This window comes from Pseudopodoces humilis, chromosome 3, assembly GCF_049639895.1.
Source record: "Pseudopodoces humilis isolate 2021_Gansu_Grassland_sample_001 chromosome 3, ASM4963989v1, whole genome shotgun sequence".
In the NCBI taxonomy this organism is placed as follows: domain Eukaryota; kingdom Metazoa; phylum Chordata; class Aves; order Passeriformes; family Paridae; genus Pseudopodoces; species Pseudopodoces humilis.
The window spans coordinates 102,533,984-102,557,104 of record NC_142202.1 but is presented as its reverse complement, the minus strand read 5'-3'; the positions used below and the strand labels follow the sequence as shown (position 1 = coordinate 102,557,104).

At 37.9% G+C, this 23,121-nt stretch overlaps 1 protein-coding gene across 6 annotated transcripts in view; it reads left to right on the top strand.

Moving 5' to 3' along the window:
• CYRIA (CYFIP related Rac1 interactor A) overlaps window positions 1–17,051 on the top strand; it is a 55,945-nt gene extending 38,894 nt beyond the window's left edge. For 5 of the 6 annotated variants that reach the window (XM_088053547.1, XM_005521846.3, XM_088053545.1 and 2 more), the window contains 9 exons: window positions 5,346–5,467; window positions 6,378–6,483; window positions 7,531–7,667; window positions 7,751–7,828; window positions 8,103–8,219; window positions 8,310–8,389; window positions 9,890–10,016; window positions 13,770–13,840; window positions 14,942–17,050. In XM_088053547.1, coding sequence (XP_087909673.1) covers window positions 5,346–5,467; window positions 6,378–6,483; window positions 7,531–7,667; window positions 7,751–7,828; window positions 8,103–8,219; window positions 8,310–8,389; window positions 9,890–10,016; window positions 13,770–13,840; window positions 14,942–15,005 — 902 coding nt within the window. In that variant the 3' untranslated portion in view covers window positions 15,006–17,050. Of the gene's footprint in view, window positions 1–5,345; window positions 5,468–6,377; window positions 6,484–7,530; window positions 7,668–7,750; window positions 7,829–8,102; window positions 8,220–8,309; window positions 8,390–9,889; window positions 10,017–13,769; window positions 13,841–14,941 lie in introns of all 6 variants that reach the window. The other variant, XM_014251486.2, reaches the window with a different exon arrangement.
• The last annotated feature ends 6,070 nt before the right edge of the window (window positions 17,052–23,121 follow it).

The following is a 23,121-nucleotide window of genomic DNA, read 5'->3' as shown; positions in this document are numbered from 1 at the left end:
GCTAGCTCTTGGGTTTGATTATTTACCACTTAATTTACCTTAATTCCTTTTTAGCACTTAGCTTGAAAATAATGTTAGGAAAAGTGAGTGTCTGGCAAGTCTTGAGAGTCAGTGGATTTCAGGATTTCATGGCAAATTGTCTTGAAATGGATTTTGTCATTTCGAGAACTGTTTTGTATTTTAAATGTTGACCTTATTTAAATTAGTTGCAGATAAATCACTTCTGGGTATTTGAGCTGTTTCTGTACTATCTTAAAATTACTCTTTTTTGCAGAAAATCAGTTGTCAAATCACTGCTGCCTTTTTCAGGCAAAGTAAACAAATAATTCCACATGAATTCTTGGAAATAATTTGCAAGCTGAGGCAGCAATTTATTTTGAATCTAAAAGACTAAAGCTTAGATATTATTTGGAGATGTCCTTAAGTGACACCTACAGTCCCATTGTCTCCACAAATACTTTTTGTAAGATGTTTCTAACCTTAATGTGAGCAGGCTTTTTTTTTTTGATCGGTTAGCTAGGTGGATTTCACTTGATCCTAGTTAAATCCCTCTCATCCCCTCCAAGAATCTTATTTTCTAGGATTCCCCCACATCCTCAGAAAGATTAATGAAATTTTCAGTTATTTTTCATGTATGATTAAAAGGGTCTATTATTAGAATGTGTCTAGCAGCAGAGCAACTGCCCACTTCTCACATAATAGGATATTAATACCCTTGTTGCACAGGCAGCAAGGCTGGGGATATAATCTGGGTCCAGCCTGTGGGAGATTGCACTCAATTCCCGAGCTGTGGGGTGCCCTGAGCCAGAAACCGCAGCTCAGAAAGGTGCAGTTCCATCCCCTGCTCCTCCACAGAGCTGAGGCTGGGCGCTGATCTCCCTGGCACAGCAACCTGCCTGGAGCCAGTATTAACAGTTTAGTGAGCTTCACTTTATTCTAGCTAGTTTAAAAGAATGAAATTTAAAAATCTTGTGTAGCCTGGGTAGGATACTGTTTCTATCCAATATTGGGGGTTCTTTAATGTATGGAGTGTGGCAGGTTCTGGTACCCTCTAAAGAGCATTACTTTCTGTAGTTACAATGCCTTTGCTCATTTCTGAGTTTTCCTTTTAATTTTGTCCCAGATTGGCATGGAAAAAAAATCATTGTCATGGTGACAAATCTGAAATAGGACTTTAGCATTGTGCAGTTAAATATGTATACTGCTCTCTAACTTGCTGGCTGATGGAATTGTTTGCCACATTCAGCAATGGGCATAACAAGAATAGCTGAAAGCAGAGCCCTTGAAAGCACTTGTTTAACTCACTTTCTTCTGCTATGCTGTCGAGGCCAGAAGGGCATGGCATTTTTATGACAAATATGATTCTACATTCACTGAAATGGAAGAACTAACCAGCCTTAGTGGGAATCTTCTTAACCACCTAAGGGTGGAATAAAGTTCTCAGCTTCTGGTCTGCATTTCATGTTCAGAAAATGTGTGTGAGTTGGAAGTGCTTCGTGTAGTACTGTTCTTAGTACTGTTCATAGCAGTGTTCTTTCTTCATTAAAATTAATTACTGAGATACTGTTACACTTCATTTGGTATTAGTAAAGGTGTCACATCTTTTCTATATTTTGTCTTGTCCTATGAGTACTAATGTTTTACTTACCTAGAAGTTTCTATGTTTTTTTTAACGCACGTTTGGTGAAGGATGAGGTAGATACTTTACACTGTTAGGAAGGTTTTCTTCCAAACAAATGACAGGTATTTTACTAAGAAAATAATGATGACCCCACTTTCATGCCCCACCATTCACCTGAAATGCTTAATGCATCCACCGATGAACTGCAGTGGGTCCAGGTCTTCCTCTTGTTCTTTGTGAAGTCTGAAGTTCCATCCAAAACATGGCATGGACCATGTGTAAATGTGAAAGAGAGCATGTGTTCATGGAATGGATGAATTACCATGTCCTGGTAATTTCTGATGGAGCCAGTGGAAGTGTATTTCTCTCCAGGGCTAAAATTTTCAAATTTTGCTGGTAGAATCTGTATATGGGGGATTCAAGCCTCATCTGGCTCTTGCATTAATTTGATACAGAATTCATGTACTTGTTTGGTTTAGGGTTCACATTAGAAGCATTTGTCCAAAGGGAGATGAAAGGGTTCTCTATTTTGTCTTATTAAAGACAGAATGCTCTGGTTGCTAATCATGAATATTCTAAAAACTCAGCCTTGAGATGCAGTGAGTCTGGCCATTATGGTAACTTGTTACTGAGAGGGCTTGCATTCACCAGGGGTTAGTCAGTGGAAGTGGATTCATTTATAAATGGGCTCAGGTTCCTGAGGCACGTGCTGGTTTTCTGGTGGTGTGGGGATAAGATGTGAGCATGGCCAGCCAGTGATTCCACTGTGATTCAGGACTGGCATTTTTTAATTCAGGGCAGAGAAACAAGCTTCAGTTTCATTGGAATAGCAAGCCAGTTTTAAAAGTCAAAATCTGTCATGAAGAAGTCTTGATTCCTTTTAGTTGTTGCTATTATTATTATTGTTGTTGTTAGCAGTGAGATGAAATTGTTTTCAAAGTGATCCATTATGGTTATTTTAGCTGACCATTTTTGGCAGGATCTTCTTGTAAAATCCCTTTTGAAACATGGGTATGGCTTATCAGAACATCTCTTTGCATAACTTCTGTTTCATAAATAAATGCATGGGTTTTTTTTTAAAAAAAAGCCTGAATCATCCTCCCTACCTTTCCTTTTAAGCTAAACACTTCCAACAGAAATATAAACTGCTTCTGCAAATGCAAGCTAAGCTTGTTGCTCTGGAGCCTTTCTTCAGTTCCCTTTCTTTCTCTCTTTCACACACCTCTGTCTCGTGTTCCTACTTCCCTGAGTCCTGGGGTACTACAGAAAGCTCAGTGAGTTTCAGACATTCCTCCTTCCACAAACTTCCAAAAGATGAATTGGGAAATTTTAAAAAGCATTAACAGTAAAGAGTGTTGCTGAAGGCCTTTAAGAAGTCCCAAAGTGTTGGGCATTCCATAGCATTTGCATCCCCCTTAAGCACTAGTACTTTTAAAGCAAATAAATTCTAAAAATTAGCATAGAAGTATCTTGTAACCTGTCACTAAAGGACATGAAATGATTCACACGAACACCTCTCAGTGTCAGAACAGGAAAGGGGAAACTTTATTCTCTGACTCCAGTATTTATAGATTCCCAACAATGACCAGGGATTGGATAATTAAGTTACCACCTTCCCAAGCACACTGGTCATGCGAAATGTCCATCAAAAGACGTTTCTTAAAAGGAATGTGATAAACAACTTACGTTTATAGAACTGTCATGGGAAAGTAAAACTATGAAGACATTATCAGAAGGCTTTAAGTTTCAAGGTGACGGTAACCAACAAGGTTAAACAAGATGCTTCAGGTGACCTGCACGCGCAAATTTTACATTCATGAATGGCACTAACAAGTTACTCTCTTTTGTGTTAGTATTCATTGAAATGTTATTAAGTTATTTAACTACTAAAATGACAGTAGTGATTTTTATGTGACTCCTACCTTCCCCTGCTCTGTTGTTGTATGGTATTGTAACTGTTTCTCAGGATCACTGCTTTCCTCGCTAAAGAAAGAAGGGTTTTCAGTTTGCTTCTTTATCACAAGATAGCAAACCCCTCATGGTGTGTACTTGAGATTTCTTGCAGCTTGAGGAAAGAACCAGTCTGGAACACTGGAAATTTATTGCAACTGATGGGTCAGTTCAACAGCGATGTCCCACGTGGGATTTTCCTGTGGGGACAGTTTTTCCCTTCAGTGCTTCTTTCCCTCACTTTTTGAAGGATAGTAGAATTTTTTAGTTACATTAAATATTTTGGCTATAAATCCCAGCTAAGTAAGCCCAGTGTATGTTTATTTCACTTTTTAAATAAGAGAAAACTTCCAGAATAAAAGGGAAGTCCAGAAGTCCAGTCAGTATTATGTGCCCAGTCTTGTGGGACTCACGGTGCCATAGGAATATGGGAACAGTTGCTTTGAAGCTACAGACATGTAAGTCTCAGCCATTTGTGCCCTGTTCATGCAAGGTCCATCAATAACTTGAAACACTTTAAATTATCTGAACCTGAAACATTGTGGTGGAGGGAATGCCTATTTTCCATACACTCCAGTGTGAACCAATTAATTTGTTTCTAATGGCAACTAGGTAAATGAATCCCATACTGATACATGGGTAGAAAATTCTGTCAGATTTCTTAAGGACAGTGAGATGACTAAATAGAAAAAGTATTTTTACTATTTCTTGTCTGTTAATGTGGAGATGAATGCAGTAGCTCATCCTAATCGATGAGTTTTGAGCTGAACTTACCTCATTGCTTTTAATTCAAACAAGTTGTCTTTAAGTTCTAAGATTCAACTTAAATGTAATTTTTTTCTTTCATAAAAATTAATATTCTATCTTTACAAGCTAATACAAATCTAAGGGGAAAAAATAATTGTGTCTCTGTAGAAATCTGCTGGGACAACATCATTGTTCCTTCATGTATAGACTGCAATCCCATATGTAGGTCATCCAGTCTTTGACAGTGCCTGTCATCTTTATGTTTTAAAGCAAAAGAAGACAGAAGATCTCTACCTTGTCTAATGTGTCAGTGTTTTGGGGATAACATCACTCCCTGGTGTCACACTGCAGTGTAAATGCCATAGGAAGAGATTTGAATAGGAAAATTGATCTACTTTCAAACATCATTTCTCTAACAATAAAGGTCTACAGGTCACTCACACCCTGAAAACTGATGACTGACAGAGCTGGATTTATTGTAGTGGCAGGAATGATCCCTGACATACATGAGAAAAAAATGTATTTTTAATAGTACTGTATCTGTGTTCCACAAAAGGAGAAATAAATTACCCTGCTTAAGGAAGCCTGGAGGAACATCCAAGTGGAGCAATATCCCACTGCTCCATCCATTGAAAGGCCTAATTTTATCCCTAAGCTGCAAGAAAAGTGAGCAATTCTTTGTAATTGAGCCATGGAGTTCATGAAAGGGAGGGACTGATGCATTATCCTATTTTCTAATAGCATTGCTTTATGATACTGCTGCTATTTAAAATGCTGCATTTTGAGAAGAGGCATTATGAGCCAGAGCATACAAAAACTGTACTGTTTTTCCTTCCTTGCTATAAAAAGCAGAAGCTTGGATGTTAGCAGAATGGCAGTATAATTGTATATTTGGAAAAAAACTACATCAGAATGGAGTTACACCTAGTCAAGCTGGATGTGGTATTGTTAAATAGAACTGAGTAATTTTGCCATTTGTACTGCAGCTTCCTTTTGACTTTATGCATTTTGCTTTTCTCTTTCTTAGATGCACAGCCCACGGATGGAGAAAGGGAGGTCTGGAACCAGATCAGTGCAGTTTTACAGGACTCCGAAAGCATGCTTGCAGACCTTCAGGCTTACAAAGGAGCTGGACAAGAAATTAGAGATGTATGTTTGTTAATGACAGTTTTTTGAAAGCAAATTCTGGCAAAACTCAATGTGTTCCTTGCTTCTGTTCTCTATCTAAGCACATTCTACAAACTCATATGAAAGTCTCCTTAAAATTGTGTTTATAAATAGATTATGAACAGATTATGCATAACATTCAGTATAAAGTTCTAATTTGAAATCATAAAATGATGGCTGTTGGAACCTCTTTCAGGTTTTCTGTTAGTAATAAGTTATTATTTTTCACTTCAAGAAACACTGTTTCATATACCTTATTTCATGTATCTCATGGAAGAAGTCAAATTTGAGGACATGGAAGAAGTAATACTCAGGTGTCAGAAATATGTGATACAGATAATTGTTCTTCTGTGTAAGTGGAATAATGAACCACAGTAAATTATAACTTCATATCCATTTAGAGATATCTTATTCTGCAAAACTGGTCCTGAAGTACACTTTTGAACTGTAACTTAGAATTCTTCTCAGGTGACCAAAACTTTTCCTGCATCAGATTTGTAGATACTCTTAGTGTGAGCTGTTGGTTACTTAAAAACCTCAACATGTTGAAGATTTCAAAAGCATTAAAACCTGAAAAAATAGGCTACTTTTACAACCAGTAGTCACACAAAAGGTTATACCTGATACTTTTACAACAGTTTAGCTCCTAAAAGAATATGCTAGAACATATTTCTCTGTATCAGTGGTTCACTGTAATGAATAATTCTAAATCAGTTACAGGGGGAGAGGGAGGGTGAAAAGCACAGTATATTTTTTAATTATATGCAGTGTAATTTCTCTGAATTCTTCTATGTTTTACAATACTTTTTAAAATAATGTAGAAAAATTCCAAACCGCCTCTTGCTTTTTTATTCATTTATTAGAGATCTTTACAGTAATATTTTCATTTCAGGCAATACAAAATCCCAATGATATCCAGCTGCAAGAAAAAGCATGGAATTCAGTCTGTCCCCTGGTTGTAAGGCTAAAGCGCTTTTATGAGTTTTCACTCAGATTAGGTGAGCCCTGTTTTAGTACATCTGTTTAATAGGGTTTTTTATATATAATGAAAGAGGAAGTTTTGTCTTTCCGCAAACTTTTAAAGAGTTTTACAGTTAATATTATTTCTGTTTGATATCAACAGACATTTAACTGCAATTGCATTTATCGAGGTATCTCTTTAATCTTAATTTCATGGTTTGTTAATTTGTCTATATTACCTAAATAGCATGCAAGCAAAAAACATGATAAAACTATGACGTTTTTCTGTGTTTCCTGCCACATTTCTGCACTTCACTGGTCCACGTTGGACTAAGGCAATTTATTTTTTGTAATTTGGATCCTTTGCAGTTTGAAAAGGAGTGTAAGCCAATAATATTTTGAGCCATTTTAAAAGGGATAATGGGGGAAGTGTGTCAATAAACTCTCTCACAGGGTGAAAATCCAAAGTTGGATGTGTTGTACACTGACTTTGTCATCCCAACAAACACAAAAGGTGATGCAATTACTCTTTGAATTAGGACTCTGGAATGCAAATATATGTATGAAGTGAGAGGGCTCCTAGTGCAAGGGGATTCTTCTACAACATTGTCTATGTCTTTTCACTTTTTGAGTTATGGTAGCAATTACAGACACAGAAGCTATGCCTGTAGAAAACAGCTTTATATTCCTATCTCTGTTACTAAAAGTGCCTAAGACTACACTTCTAGTAGCAGAGATTCCAGAATAATCTCTATACTGAGCTGATGGCCAGTTGAGGAAGATGAAAGTGTTGAATATCTGAATGCAAGAAAAATGGTTCCTCTAGAATTTTTGATAGGTATCCCAGATAAAGAGTGACAAAAATGGAAAAGAGTTCAATGATGCAAAATGGAGAGAAAATGGTGGAATCTGAAGAGACAGGTGTCTTTAATTAATGTTTCTCACTTCAGAATAGTAAGAAAAAACACTTCTGTTAGGGCTTGTCATGTTTGGAGGGTTTCTTCCCTTCAAATGCAGTATGTTTAGATTTTTAGTTAAAATTTTATGTGGACTGATTACAATTTGTGCTTCTGGTTTTTATTCAGAGAAAGCCCTGCAGAGTTTACTGGAATCCTTGACATGCCCTCCCTACACTCCAACTCAGCACCTGGAACGGGAACAAGCTCTAGCAAAAGAGTTTGCGGAAATCTTACATTTTACTCTTCGTTTTGATGAACTTAAGGTTAATAAAGTCTTTCAATACATGTTGATTTTTGCCATGTATTTTGAACCAAAACTGATTATTTCCTGTTTGTCTTCTGGAAGATGAGAAACCCAGCAATTCAGAATGACTTCAGTTATTACAGGCGGACAATAAGTCGCAACAGAATAAACAACATGCATGTAAGTAAATAAACTCTGATGTGCTGCACACAATGAGGTATTTATTTATCAGGATGCATTTATGCCATTTGTGGTAAAGTTTTTGCTTTGATTCAGTAGATGTCATGTTCTCTCTTTCACACCAAGAGTTAATCAGCAGTCTGGATGAAGTGATTAGAGGGGACTGTTCAGGCAACAATCTGCTTTCTGACATGAACATGTACTACATCTTTTTCTTGCTGCTGGCAGGATTTTAAAGAGCTTTTCTGACTATTTTTCCTCCTGTTTTCATCAGCTAGACATTGAGAATGAAGTGAACAATGAAATGGCCAATAGGATGTCCCTGTTCTATGCAGAAGCCACACCAATGCTGAAAACCCTCAGTAACGCAACAACACATTTTGTATCAGAAGTATGTAAAGGGGGAGAAAGGTCTAACACATTGTTTTTTTTAATTTTACAAGACAGTTTACTGAACACTGCTTTTTTCTTACCCTACCAGAACAAAACATTACCAATTGAAAATACAACGGACTGTCTAAGTACTATGGCCAGTGTATGTAAAGTCATGTTGGAAACACCGTAAGTTTTATCTTAAATCTTGGGGGTTTGTATGACAGAACTTGTATTTTAATTAGCCACTTGGGATAACACATTTTTTTCCAAGTGAATTCCTGTATCTTTGCCTTAAGTTGTTACTCCTTTTGTATACAAAGCATGACCTGGTATTAGAAAGCCTTGCCTCCTGTTCTAACCACATTATGGTATCTTTCATGAATAAGTGTTGAGTTTTGTTAGCGAGAGCTTACATGGCCAGTCTGCATTTCAACAGAAGGTTAAAATACAAGTGTAATAATCTCATACACTCACAGGCTTCAGTGTCTGTTCCTTGTCTAACCAGAGCCAAAGGCTGACTGCTGCCTCCTGCTTGCCCGTGCTGCTCAATTATTAGCACACAGAGGGTAAGATTTTGGGTCTTCCAATCAGTACTTTAGCAAATACACAGGGGCTATTTTAAGGGTCATTTAAGCAGATCTTTTTTTGGATGCAACCATCTTATTCTAGATACAAAAAAATTCAGCCATATGAATTTTCATACATACAAATGTATTCAGTTGTACAGTTGTGTTTGTATCTGCTGGCATAGCTAATAATACCCAGTGGGGTTCTTTATTATTATTTTGGTATGCATTTAGTGGAGCAGATTTTAGGTTAGATGTCTCTTTGACTGGAAAACACATGCAAGGTAGAATCAAGGTAGTCTTTCTGCCTATGAGTCATTTGTTCATGGAGCCCTGTAAAGGGTAGACTTCCTGAGTTTGAGTTTGTTCATGAAAATTCTGGAGAAGTGTCTGTGTGGTTGGGACTCATCTCACAATCCTGAGACATCATAGAAGTAGTAATTGAAAAGCAGCCTTATGAGTCAGCTCTTTTTCTGGCAAAAGTAGAGAAAAAAGGTTGTGAGTCATCTAGAAGATTATCTGATATTTAATTCTAATTGTGGGATAATCAAGCATTTTCACATCAAAATTTCTGTAGCCTTTAAATCTGTTCCTGTTATGATGCTGTGGAAGAATAAAAGTTGAAGTTATTGTAGGCTGAGAGGTACTACAATACAGAGAGAGAGATCATAATGACTATTACTGTCCACCTTGGTGAAGCCCTGAACTTAATTATACCAATGTAGGAATTCAGGCAAAAACAGTAGCTTTCCTTTGAGGTCCCAGCATGTGATGTTTCTGAGATTAAAATGAAGTATGATCAGTGCCCATCATATTTCATGAAGTTTTCTATGAAGCCATTATCACTTACATTTTGAGGATCTCAACTGTGCATGGGTATGACAAGAAGTTTACATTAATTCTCTAAATTAGAATTTAGAGCCTAAATTCTCTATGGAATTTAGAGTACCATTCCTCTAAATTGGCACGGGCTTATGGAATTCACAGATAAAGCCTTACTAATGTGCATCTGCAACCTTAAAATACACTTTTGGTTCAGATAGCATGCACTCACAGTCTGGTTTTTAAAATTGTCTAGTAGAAGGTCTAGAATGTTTATTTCTTTTGTTTTGTTTTCCAGAGAATACAGGAGTAGATTCACCAGTGAAGAGACCCTTATGTTCTGCATGCGAGTAATGGTGGGAGTTATTATCCTGTATGATCACGTCCATCCTGTGGGAGCTTTCTCAAAGACATCAAAGATTGATGTAAGAGAAGCCTTTCTTTAATACTCTGTAGGTTTGAGAATACTAGTCTCCAGCTCTTTTTCAGCACAAGCTTATGGCTCGGTATAAATAATTTTAATTACTTTTGAATGGCAAAATTTAGAATTTGTCTTCACCTGTGTGCTTTTAATACATCAGTTTGTTTGAAAATAAAATAAGGACCAGCTTTTTTTCTTTTCATTTTCTTCCAGGCACAGATAATACTTTTTCTTGGTTAGCTCTGCTTTCTTGAAAACTGTATAGTTAGGCTAAAATAATTTAGTATTACACCTAGCCTGGAATATGTTCCGTGGTCATCATTTTTTTTAAATCAGGTAATTTATCAATGCTGAAATGCTCATTTTTCATTGTAGTTCTCTTGCAAATAAGGAGATGTTCAGTGTTGTCTCTGCTTTGTCTGAGATCTGAAGTGAAGCAGAAGTGAAATGTTACTGTTGTAATGTTGATAATGATCCCTCAGTTTTATCTTTGGCACGGCCAGTCACAGAGAAATCAATTTGATTTTTCCATTTGAGAAATTGCAAGCACACATGGAAAAAGTACTCTTTTTTTTCCCTACATGTTTTTTACAAACCTACATCTCATGCATCACTTCTTTTCAGCAGAAATAAGCTGTTATTAATGAAAAAGACGCCAAGTGTTTCCCTTTACAACACAGCCTACTTCCAAAGAAAATAAAAAATCATGCATTATTGCCATCTATGACACTGGGTCTTCATTAGCATTTTGCATCTGTGGATAGCAGAATTTTGCCACATCTCCTCTTTGACTCTCTACAGAGGGAAAGATTTGTCACAATGAAGTGAATAGATTTGTTCAAGGTCATGAAGCAGATAGAGCCTGGGACTTGAATGCAGATTTCCTGACTGGTAGTTCAGTCTCTTGCCTACAGAGGCAACACAAATGAAATTCTGATAGGACCAAATATACCTTTTGTGTACTTTGTTTCTCACATTTATCCCAAAGCCCTGTAATCTTACAGGAAAGTTAGCTAGATGTAAAGGGGAGGCAGGAGATGTATGACTGAGTTTTAAAAAAGGAATACATGATCCCAAATCTTGGTTTGCATAATTAGTTTAGTGATTTTTTATCATTAAAAAAAAAAAAAATCTCCTGATGTTTGAGATGATGGGTTTGTTTTACTATGGTAAACAATTATTTTCTCCAAACTATTCACTTCAGCCATTCAATCTATTTCGAGAGAATTTCAGGGACAGTAGAATATATTTCCTTATATTTACCTTTCCTTAGACTTTCAAGACTGAAGGCTGTACTTCAAGCTATTAATTACAGTCTCCTAGCTTAGACATATGTCTTAGTTTGAAAGACAGGTGTCTGCAAGGAAGGTGGGAACCTCCCTTGGAATGGAGAACATGATCCCCTCCCTCCAAATCATTATGACTGAAATCAAGGGACTTTCAGGCAAAGATATGGGAAAAGGAATAACAGTTCTTTACTAGTATGTATGTGTATAACAAGGCAAACAAACAACAACAATGGCAGCAATGACTGACAAAAGGGAAACCAGAGCACAAAACCCGATGAACAGTCTCCCCCTGCTCTGTAAATGTTCCCCCTCGCTGCCGTTCCGGGCCCGGCCGCCAGGGGGCGCTGCTGCTCCCGGTGGGCGGGGCAGGTGCTGTGGCCGCCAGGGGGCGCTGTGGCGCGGGCCCGGGGAGCACGCGGTAATGGCGGTTCGGCCCCGACGGGAAGGGATGGGAGAGAGGCTTTGCTGTACAAACCCTGCGGCATCGATCCCGCTGCCCCAACAGGACTCTCGGGAGCAGCAAGATGGAAAAGGCAAAAATGAACAAAAATCCCGGGGTGGTGGAAGAATTGTGTCAGAAAGTCCGTAGGTGTAGGTGTAACCGCGGGGAGTCCCGACAGGCCGGGGGTGCGGGGCGACAGTGCCACAATAAAACTGGGCAGTGGCAGAGGAGCGGCCCGGCTCCGAGCAGGACGGGGAAAGGCGGGCTTGGCATCCCGGAGTTTCCCCTGAGGCACCCCAGCAGATGGCGAAGAGTCCTGTTCGGTGAGGTGGGGTGTTACTAAGGTCCCAGTGCATCGGCCGCTCTTACGAGCAGAGCCCCACTGACGGTAGAAGAAAGGCAGCAGGAGATGGAACCCTGCAGTGGTGACGGATTCTCCCCACAGCGACCGCAGCCTCTTTCCCTTCTGAATTCCGAGGGCACAAGAGACCTAGGATCTGCACCCAACCCCTTTTCCGCAGCCCAGTTCTCTTGGTATCGCTGCCCTTCCCAGAGAAACCCCCAGGTAAAAAGAGAGAGTAGCCAGCTGCCTCCCTCCCCTGAGCAGCGACAACTTCTTTTGTCTGTCTTGAGTACCCGGTCGTTATTGTCTCCTAGCAACACATTTGGGAGAAAATTCCCTGAGAGAAAGAAACAGAAACCAGTCGCCAACATTATCCTACTTGTTTTAGGTGTTCTCACAGAAATTAAAAAGAATTGTTTTAATTTTTATCCCCTTTGACTTGGTCTGATCAGATCTGCTTGGGTATGTAAACCTGTACTGAGTGATGTGCATGTAGACTTGAGTTTCTCCAGTTTAGGAAAAAATACCTGTGTCACTTCAAAACACTGGTGTTAGCCTGAGAATGTCATCTGATCTGCTATTTGCAAAGCTGGTTACACCTTCCGGGTAGAAATGAGCCAGCTGAGCAGTGAACAGTGTTCATTGGGCTGGTCCCTGTCCAGGATGCTGAGCTACATTTTCTGACTAATTTTTTGCTGGCACATAAATGGACTCTGACTTCAATTGTTTCATCATCCGCTGCCTTAATAAGGCAGAGGTGCTCTTCAGCTTCAGAGAAGATCCTGACATGTAGATTTAGCACTCCAATGTGACTTGGAAAATTAAAGGATTCAAATCTTGACTCAGCCGTGTCTTTATCTGCCATTTTGAATAGGATGGAATTAATCTAGGCTAATTTCTGGATAGCTAGATTGGATGTCTTCATAGCAGTGGGAAGAAATAAGTACTTCTGGGGCATCATTCATTACATATGAAGATACATTCTGAATAGGTTAGAAGAATTCCTTGTTTCTTCTCTTTTGACTAGCTGGGGAGTCTGTACAATGGGTCAAAAGAATTCTATTCCTGCTTTCTCTGCTTCATTTCCCCTTCTGTAAATTTGGACAGAGTTTCAGCCTGTTTTTTAGTCTCCACAAAGATGTTCATTAAGTGTGGAGTTAAAATCAACATCATGGACTTCTTAGATTAAATTTTTAACCACTAGTTATGAAACAAATCATGAGTTGTCACTGATTAGGTTTGCAACTAAAAACTGAATACTTAAAATTACTTCCTTGTATGCAAACATAAAGATAGAAGCCAAAGATTAAACATCTCTTTTTATAGTTGTTAACAGCAATGACATGGAACTCCCAAAATCTCTTTTTTTCACCTTATATCAGATGATTTTGATTTTTGTATTTCTTACTTGGAATTGGAGAAGCAGTATACAAGTTAAAATATAGCCATTTGACACATAATTTACTCTCTACAAATGCTTACGAAAGTAGATGTTTTCTCCAAAGTTAAGTTTTTAATTTGAGATAATTTTTAATAAGTTGTAATGCTTTTATTGTGTCATGTAAAGCCACATTAACACTCAGTAAGAAAATAAACTTGCCTGTATATGGTGAAATTTTTCCTTGCTTTCAGCTAGTGCAATTCATATATTATTGTTCAATAGTGGCATGCTTCTGTTCCCAGATGAAGGGATGCATAAAAGTTTTAAAGGAACAACCACCTGACTCTGTGGAAGGACTCCTGAATGCTCTCAGGTATGTGTGATTCAGCCTTAGAAAATTTCTTTGTTTTTCTCCCCATCTATTATTTAAGATTCTTCACTTTAGAAGATTCATTTAATAAGATTATCCTCTCATGTTTGCCTTCATCACCTGAGGTTTTTTAATATTCTTCCCATTTCATTTCACTTGAATAAACAATAACTATTAATATTATAAGCAGTACATCCTAGCTAAGATTTGCTATACAAAATACCCCAGCATCTAGAACGTTTTAGAAATTGTCAGATTTCTATTTTTCAAACACTAAGTACTTCCCTTCTCCCTTTCCATCTTACTAAGACTTTTCTTTTTTTTAATCTTGCTAAATTATACAGCTTCAAGAAAAGCTAAGCATCCTAAATCCCAATCCTGTTTAAGGTGCTGTCTTGGGAAGGAAGACACATGGGGGTCTGACACTTCTCTGAAGCTGAGAAGGGAGTCAGTACCAAGGTTTTCAGAGCTGTTTTGGGTTCTCTAGCTGTTGAATGCTTGGACAGAGGGAGAACTGCACCTCCATATTTGCTTATCATGTCTTTTGAATTAATTGGAGTTAAATCCTACAGGTATCAAGTGCATTTCAAACTTACGTTACAATAAGTCTCCCTATTAGCATAAACAGTGGAGAATGCTTGGGTTTAAACAGAAAAAAACACACTAAAGCTCTTCAGTCCTCTCAAAATACTTATGAAAACTGCTTAAAGGCATAGATTATGCCAAAAATCAGTCTAGTTCCCTAAGTGGTTTTACTATTTACCATATTTCTTATGTCTTTTCATGATTTTGCTTCTTTTGAAGCTTTTAACAAGAAAAAATAAAAGATAATTTTGACCCAAGATTATGACACTGTAATAGACAGATACCAAACAGGATTTAGCCACAGTTCTCCACCTTCTAGCAATAATTTATTGCATAGGGTATTTAGAAGATGAAGAGCACCAGATTCTTAATAGTTAAATTCCGATGATTGGTAGAGGAACATGTAAATTCCTCCTTTGTGTAACTGAACTGTTCTGATTTCAGAAACAGGCTTAAGTGTTCAGACTTTTCCTATCCCTGTTCATTTTATAAATAATTGTTTTAACTTGTAATTTCTAGGTTCACTACAAAACACCTGAATGATGAATCTACTTCAAAACAAATTCGAGCTATGCTGCAGTAGTACCCAGAGACAAGTAGATGTTTGTATTGATCACAGAAGATGTGTATGTTTACATAATTTAATACAGTTTGATGTTAATACTTGTGTGTATTTACATAACCATTTTCTTCACACTGCTAAAACATATGAATCTCTTCGTAACCTAACTGACTTATATAGTGCAACCTAAGTTTTTTTTCTAGCCTTTAGCTTTTGACTTTTAAAATACTTTTTTACTTAGATACTTCAGTTATGACACTTTATCTGTGCATTTTAATCCTTAAACACCTCCTCTATCGGATAAGTAATAGTGAAGACAAAATGGAAATCAAACTGAAATGTCAAAGGTACCACAGAAAAGGAACTTTAAAGAAGAAAGTTAATATAAGAGAAAGCAAACTTCATTTGGTATGTTTTAAAGAACATGTGCACAGTTTTTTTGGTCAGTTTTAAGATCTTGTCAAACTGGTATGAATAGGAGAATACCGGACTGTTCATCACTCTCATAAAATGCATTATCTTTCCTGTAATAAGTGGAGATCCACCTAATTTTAAGGATTATATGCTGTCTGGCAACCAAAAATGTGTTTCAAACAGGTAATTTTACAGTATAACCCATACCTTTCAACAACTGAGGAAATTCATATCCTTTTTCAGATGCAGTATAAATAAACAGAAAATAGGCTTAAAGATCACTGTTAGATTTTGAAAACTCTGTATAATTTTATTAGATTTAGAAAGGAAAGGGAAAATACTAATGCCTTGACTTAACTGGAAAAAGTTTGTCAGTGTGAAAAGTTTGTCAGTGTAAATATATCACAGTGAGCATTAACTACCAGAGAGCTCTAGCCAGTAAGTAATTTTTTGGGTGATCTAAACTAGTCCACTCTTCTGTAGCAAACTTCCCTGGTGTCAAATCGGCCACATCAGACCAGAGATGGTTTAAATTTAAGAGCTGATCTGTTCTTAGGAGCTCCATTAAGTTCCTGATAGTGTTATTCATTAGATGATTCAGAGTCAACACAAAAATAATTATCAGCTGACTGCTCTTCACTGACTTTTGAGATGTGATACTTAAAGAAGTTAAGTTCCTTGCTGAGTTTCTGGTAGATTTTCCAGTTAATGGAATAGAAATACTTTGCCAAAAGCAACAAAGTCTCATGCTCTGTTAAGTGTGTCTACTGGGTGGTCTGCAGTTGCTGTACATATTCTTGCAGAAGTCACGTTCTGAAAATGTGTTTGATTTTGTGTACTTTGCTTGCATGTATGTGTGGAAACTCCAGTGCTTGTGCACAGATTCGGATTTGTATTTGCTTATTCCCATATAGATAAATCAGGGTTTGTGTGCTTTCACTGGAATTTTCATGCAATCTCTTCTAAAAACATTACCTTAAGACTTTGAAGACGCATTTGGTGTGCTGGAACTCGGCTGCACTGTGGCAAACTGTGTCATTGAACTCAGTCCTTAAAAAATATTAATGTCACAAGTTCTCTGGAGTAGGGATTGACTTGAGAGCTTGTTTCTGAGCAGAGCAACCCCTGTGAGGTTTCTTAGACCTGATCAGAAACCACAGGTGCCAATGTCATGCATGTCCTGATACTGGACAGCAGCACGATGTCATCCATCATTCATGTCACACCTCTGCAGCTGCAGCAGGCGGTTGCTATATTGTTGTTGGAGAGTTAGAACTCACTCACATTAGATCTTTTTATTTTTGTGAAAGCAATGACCACACTTTTTTCACAGTAGTAAATCCACTGTTTACAGGCTCCATTTTTAATGGGGGGACATTTAAAAATGTATGTTAGGGAAAATCCTGCTTTGTTCATAGTCACTTCCCATTAGGTAAATTAGGTGGATGACAGGCCATTCTGTTGAGCTTTGGTAACTGAAGTTAATATATGCTTACCTGCATTTTTTTGTCAATGAAGTCTTAAATCTTTAAGTAGCCCAGAGGAAAACTATTTGTCACTTGTATAATAAAAATGTAAACCTTAAAACATTCTGTGAGTTGTCATGTGCTGTTTGCTGAAGTTACAGGATTTCTTTGCCTGCTTTGATGTTTTTGTACAGAAGTTTGTTTGAAATAATAAAAAATTTGGTACAGTAAACTTTGGGACTTCCTATATTTAGTGACAACATAAACAGGTTGAGAAATACCTCATTTAAAGTTTTGGACCATATAGTAATCTCACCTTTATGTGTCCAGTTTGTAGTTTATTTTAAAAGCGCTTTTTTCACTTGTATGCTACAACAGTATAATCTCACATCACTTAAAAAATCTTGTGTTTTTCTGACATATCTTGGCACTTGTTTGTCATCATGACCACGGGAAATTGTTGATACTGCTGAGGGCATGAATCACTTGTCTGACTTTCATATCTTCACATTAGTCATCCTGACCTATGGGGGCCATCTCAGGTTGTGTTTATAATCAATAAGGTCACCAGACCTTTATTTTCATTTATTTAATGAAAATTTAACCATTAATTTAATTGTAAGATAAATTCAAATGAATAGCTTTTGGAAGAAGAGCTATATAGACTAACCCTCAAAGTTATTGACCTCCATTTTTGTCAGTGCTTCTTATTTTGTCTCAGTGTTATGTGAGAGTACATGTTTGTGGTATGATAAATATTTAAGCCTCATAATGACAGCACTTCAGAATGCACAGAAATGAGTGTGAATAGTTTGATTCAGAAGAGCCCTAGAAGTTTTCCTAGTTTTGTGGTAGAAGGAAATACTATTTTAGGGTTGTATGAATTTGAAAGACTAAGATTTGTCACTTTGAACAATAGAATGTGTTTGAAAGATAGCTTCTGAGGTTGCATGTGCTGATCTCTGGTAGATCACATCACTCAGATAAATTATCTTACATTTTCCATGTCTGCTAAAATTTACAAACCAACAAGAAGTCCCTCTCTGTGTTACTTTCTCTGTTGTATTTCAGCTAAATCTGAACTGGTAGTAAGACGTAAATGTATGAAATTGCATTCTTACATTTATTCTGAATTAAGCAGTGTAGCACATAAATTCTTCATATGAAATTATCTGTCCTCCCCCTCCCCCATTTATTTCTTGAGCAGTTTAGTGCAATCAATATATTCCTATGACAGTACAGTTCAGTAGAATCCCATTTGGGAAATGGTGCATCACTTTTTCATGCTACATGTGAACCAAAGCAGTACAGATGGCCAATTCTCAGTCTGTCAAGGTCCCTCTGAATGGCAGCACAACCATCTGGTGTATCAACAACTCCTCCCAGTCTTGTATCAGCTGCAAAATTCCTGAGGGTGCGTTCTGCCCAACCCTTTGGGTCATTTATGAAGGTGTTAAATAGTACTGATCCCAGTACCAGCCACAGGGGAACACCACTAGTGACTGTCTTCAAGATGTATTTTGTGCTGCTGATGACATCCCCTTTGAGCTTAAGAGTGCAGCCAGTTCTCAGTATACCCCACTGCCAGTTTATCTCATTCAGAGTTCAGCAGTTTGCCTATAAGTTAGAGTGCCAGAAGCCTTGCTAAAATCAAGATAAACAAGACATCGGCCAGCTCATTTTTATTTTCATTATTTATGGTGCATCCCATCAGGTCCCACTGATTGTGTAGATCCAGCTTGTTTAAGTGCTCCCACCCTGATCCTTGGTCTGCCCAGTTAAGTCTTTCTTGCTCCAGACTTTCTGGTTTCAGTGGCCTGGGGTTCCTGAAGGCAAATCCTACCATTAAAAGACTGAGGCAAAGTGGGCACTTAGTTCATTGATCTTTTCTGTATTCTTTGTCACAGGTCCAATAGCCCATTTAGCAGCAGGCAGATGTTTTCTGTAACTTTCCTGTTGCTGCCAATATACCTGTAGAATCCCTTTTTTATTGACCTTCATGTCTTTCACCAAATTTCACTTCAGAAGGGCTTTGGCTTTCCTAAGTCCAACCATACTATCTTTGCTTGGTTTCATGCTGGTTATGAAGGACCTTTCGTGAGGACTTGGATGAGGTGGTCCTTGAAAGTAAGCCTGCTCTCCTGAACAAATCTCTCTGGGGCTGTATTTCATGCAATGCTTCCAACCAGATCCCTGAACAAGCCAAATTAAAATTCCCAAGTTAAATCTTTTTTTGTAAATCATCTTATGGGTGTGTAGTCAGAAATATACTTTAAATGTTTTTGGACTGTTAGAAGTGTGTAGTTCTGTGAACATCAAAAGTCAATAAATACAAAACCTCGCATATCCAAAAATTTGCTTGTAGTTGGAAGAGGTGGGGTTTTGGTTCTTTAAAATGTAGGACACTAATTACTCTTTCCTTGCCTCAGATGAATTCTCTTTTCCAAAATTACAGAATCTATTACTTCATACTGTGAAGCACACTAGGTAACACAATGCAAGTGAGCAGGCTGAAGCAGTGACATGAATTTGAATTGCTGATAAGAGAATAAAACCCAGTTTTGGTTAAAAAGCCAGTATAGCAAACTAGTATTTTAATTTAGCAGTCTGTAATGCTTCCTGCTACAGACTAATAAATATGAATTCTTGGCTGCCACATACTCCAGATTCAGCAAGCACAGAAATTTTTCATATGGATTTGAGTAAAATAAAACTCAATGGACTTCAGTAGAGCTGTTTCTGATTGACACAGGTGTAAACAATGCCCTTTGTCTTTTCTCAGTCATGGCCTTTGACCCAGGTTGCTTATTACTGAGCAAATTGAGTCTTCTTGTGAGGATCAATGGCGTAATGTGATAATCTTGCAGAGATCTCCTGTGCTTGACTGCTTTGAAAATGAAGCTAAAATGAACAATGTAGTAGGTTGTTCAAGAAGATAAGTATATAGTTAAAATACAGGCCAAACAAGCACCATTCCCTAGTTTAAGAGGAATAAACATCATTATTTTCCAACACATGTTAATTTGGGGTCTGGCTGGAATTAATATAACTCTCTTGTCTTGGGTATTTTGGCTGTTGACAGTTAAATATGTAGACTTGAGGTATTAAGAACTTGAGATACCTCTAGACATTTTAAAATTGCTCCCAGAACTTAAAGGTTAGAATATTTGTATATGGCTTGGATCAAAAGTGCTATTACAGCTCGTGATAATTCTCATTCTGTGAGGATCCATTTCATGTAAGGTGGAGATTGTTTTGGTTTTGGTTTTGTTTGGGTTTTTTTTTTTCTGTATTGCATACAAGGCTGTGGTTAACTACAGGAACTTGCACTATTAAACTCAGGCTTAAATAACATGCAGCATCAGAGCTCAAAGGCTCTTTAATAGCAACCTTCCCAAACAAGATGCCTTATAAGGGAGTTGAATTAGGTTTCTTAGATGAACTTACTAAACAGGTAAATGTGGTCCTAGTTGCTGAGATACTGAATATATCAATATAACTGAAGCAGGTATTGCATCTATGGAAATTTTTAGTTTGGAGAAAGAAAAGTGGTAAATAGCCAACCTAACTAAAGGATTTTGTGGAGTGTTTTTGTTTGGTATCAAATTAAATGAATATATTTTTTCTGATTAATTTTGAATTCCCCATATTCAGGTATACTTTCATAGTAATATCTGTGATACTTATACAATGAGAGATTTTTTTTGTAACCACTGACTTAGCTGCTGTGTTTGCAGTTTAGAAACTACAGAGTGAATGCCACGCTTGTTTTACACAGCCTGTCAGATTGACATTTGCTTTATTAAATTTGAAGCTTAAGATTCCTTTTGTTCAGTGGTTTCAGATTCATAGAGACCCACTATTCTGATTATATGTTGTACAACTGTAATTAATCTGAGATACATAGATAAGACAAATTTTTTTTTCTTCAGTCTTATCATTTGCTATATAATTGACCAGAGTTTAAAATAATCATACAAGGTTAGGTTAAATAGAATCAGCAAAAGTATTCAAATGCATACTATGTGAAAATTACTTTAAATTATTTTGTTGAAAAATATTACTTCTGAGACAAGATTATTTTTCAAACAAGTATTTTTGTCTTTTGATTTTTTCAAATTGAAACTGAGGATTTACTGTTACAGATACTGCCTGAGTATGTGAGTAGTTTAAATCAAGTGGTGCAGTGTAACTGAACTGAGAAAAGACAACCATTCTCTTAGAGTTTGACACAGTTGCCCAAGACACTGATCACTGTTCATGTTGGAAAGTTAGAGATTCCTCAGTTCTTTCATACTGATTAAATTAGAAGGAAAAAAAAATAAAATAATTTGTCTTTGACCCCAAGTACAATTTGAAACGTCATACTTAATAAAAATGAGTCGGTCTAACAAGCAAACATTGTGGCATTTAGCTTTGAAAGGCTTCAATTTAATTCAGATTATTTTCATGCCAGGTACTAGTTGGGGCCATTACCACATGAAACAAAAAGCCCAGGAAACAGCAGAGATTTGGCCTTGCCAAAGTCAGCCTGCAGTTTTGTGTGTATGTGAAGAGTCCAGTTCTCCTGGGGCTTTCATTCAGTTGTCACAGTTGTATTGGAAACTTCTGCTGGAAGAATTCTGGGACATCTTCATTGACTTTATGGGTCAAAAACATAAAAATGAAAGATAGCATTTTAGACTTGGCAGTATCTGGTCATTTACCTCTCCGATCTTAAGAGCAAAATGAAACTAATGCATGGACATAATACTGGTATCAGAGTTCCCAAAATGTCATCCTCTCACCTTCTTTTTAATGGCAGTAATTTTTATTTTTTTTTAAATTCTCTTTTCAAAATTAGAAAATATATTTTTGCCTCCATTTGAAGTAGATCAATTCTTCCACAGCTTTGCTTGTATAGATACTAGCCTGATATGCTATTTGAGGCACAGAATTTTTTATCCTGCCTGAAGCAAACATCTTGAAAATACAGGTGACAGGTGTTACAAACTTATTCATATGGCATTTCAAGGCAGAGTTCTTGGAACAGCCATAGGTTTTAAACACTTGAGGTAGCAAGTTATGCCATATGTGCAGTCCTCCAAAGAGTATGGAGAGAAGGATCTCTAAAGGCCCTTGTTCTTTGTTTTACGATAGACTAAATTGTCCCCAGAAATCATAGAATGGTTTGAGTTGGAAGGGACATTAATGTTCATCCAGTTCTGACCACCCTGCAGTGGACAGGGACCACCCTGACCTCTTTCTAGATCAGGTTGCTCAAGAGCTGCATCCAGCCTGGCCCTGAACACTTCCAGGAATGGGGCATCCACAGCTTCTTTGGACAGCTTGTTCCAAAGGTACGCATTCCTGGAGTGTCTCACCACCCTTATATTAAAGAATTTATTCATAATACCTAAACTAAAACTGCACTCAGTTTGAAGCCATTCCCACCTGTCCTGTCACTACAGGCTCTTGTAAAATGTCCTTCCCCATCTATTTTGGTGGCTTCCTTCAGGTGCTGGAAGACATTTAGGTCACTCCAAAGCCTTCTCTTTTCCAGGCTGAACAATCCCAACTCTCTGAGAGAGAGTTGTCTTCTCACAAGAGAGGTGCTCCATCCCTCTCATCATCTCGGTGGCCTCCTCTGGACTCACTCCAACAGGCCCACATCCTTCTTGTTCTGGGGACCCCAGGGCTGGATGCAGCACTGCAGGTGGGGTCTCACCAGGGCAGAGCAGAGGGGCAGAATCCCCTCCCTCACCTGCTGCCCACGCTGCTTTGGGTGCAGCCCAGGGCACATTTGGCTTTCTGGGCTGCAAGGGCACATGGCTGGGTCATGTCCAGCCTCTCACCCACAGCACCCCCAGGTCCTTCTCAGCAGGGCTGCTGTGGCTCTGTTCATCCCCCAGCTTGGGGTGATACCAGGGGTTGCCCCAATCCATGTGCAGCACCAGCACTTGGTCTTGCTGAAACTCGTGAGATTCCCTTGGGCCCCATTCCCTGTCTGTCCGCTGTTGCCTGTGGAGATCCTGGGTTATTAGCTTGGATGAAGTGCCAGCTCTTACATCTTCAGGAGAGGCAACAGAGCATCTAAGTGTTCTCAGTATCTGAAAGTTTTTGCTTTCAGGAGTATCTATTCCTATCCTGTTCTGGGATTTCTGCAACAGCAAGAGGGAGGCAACACAAGGAGCATTATAAAATAAAAGACATGGTTTTCATTCTAATCTAGTTTATCAGTGAGGATCTGATTCAAGGTCTGTTTGAATCATTAGCTT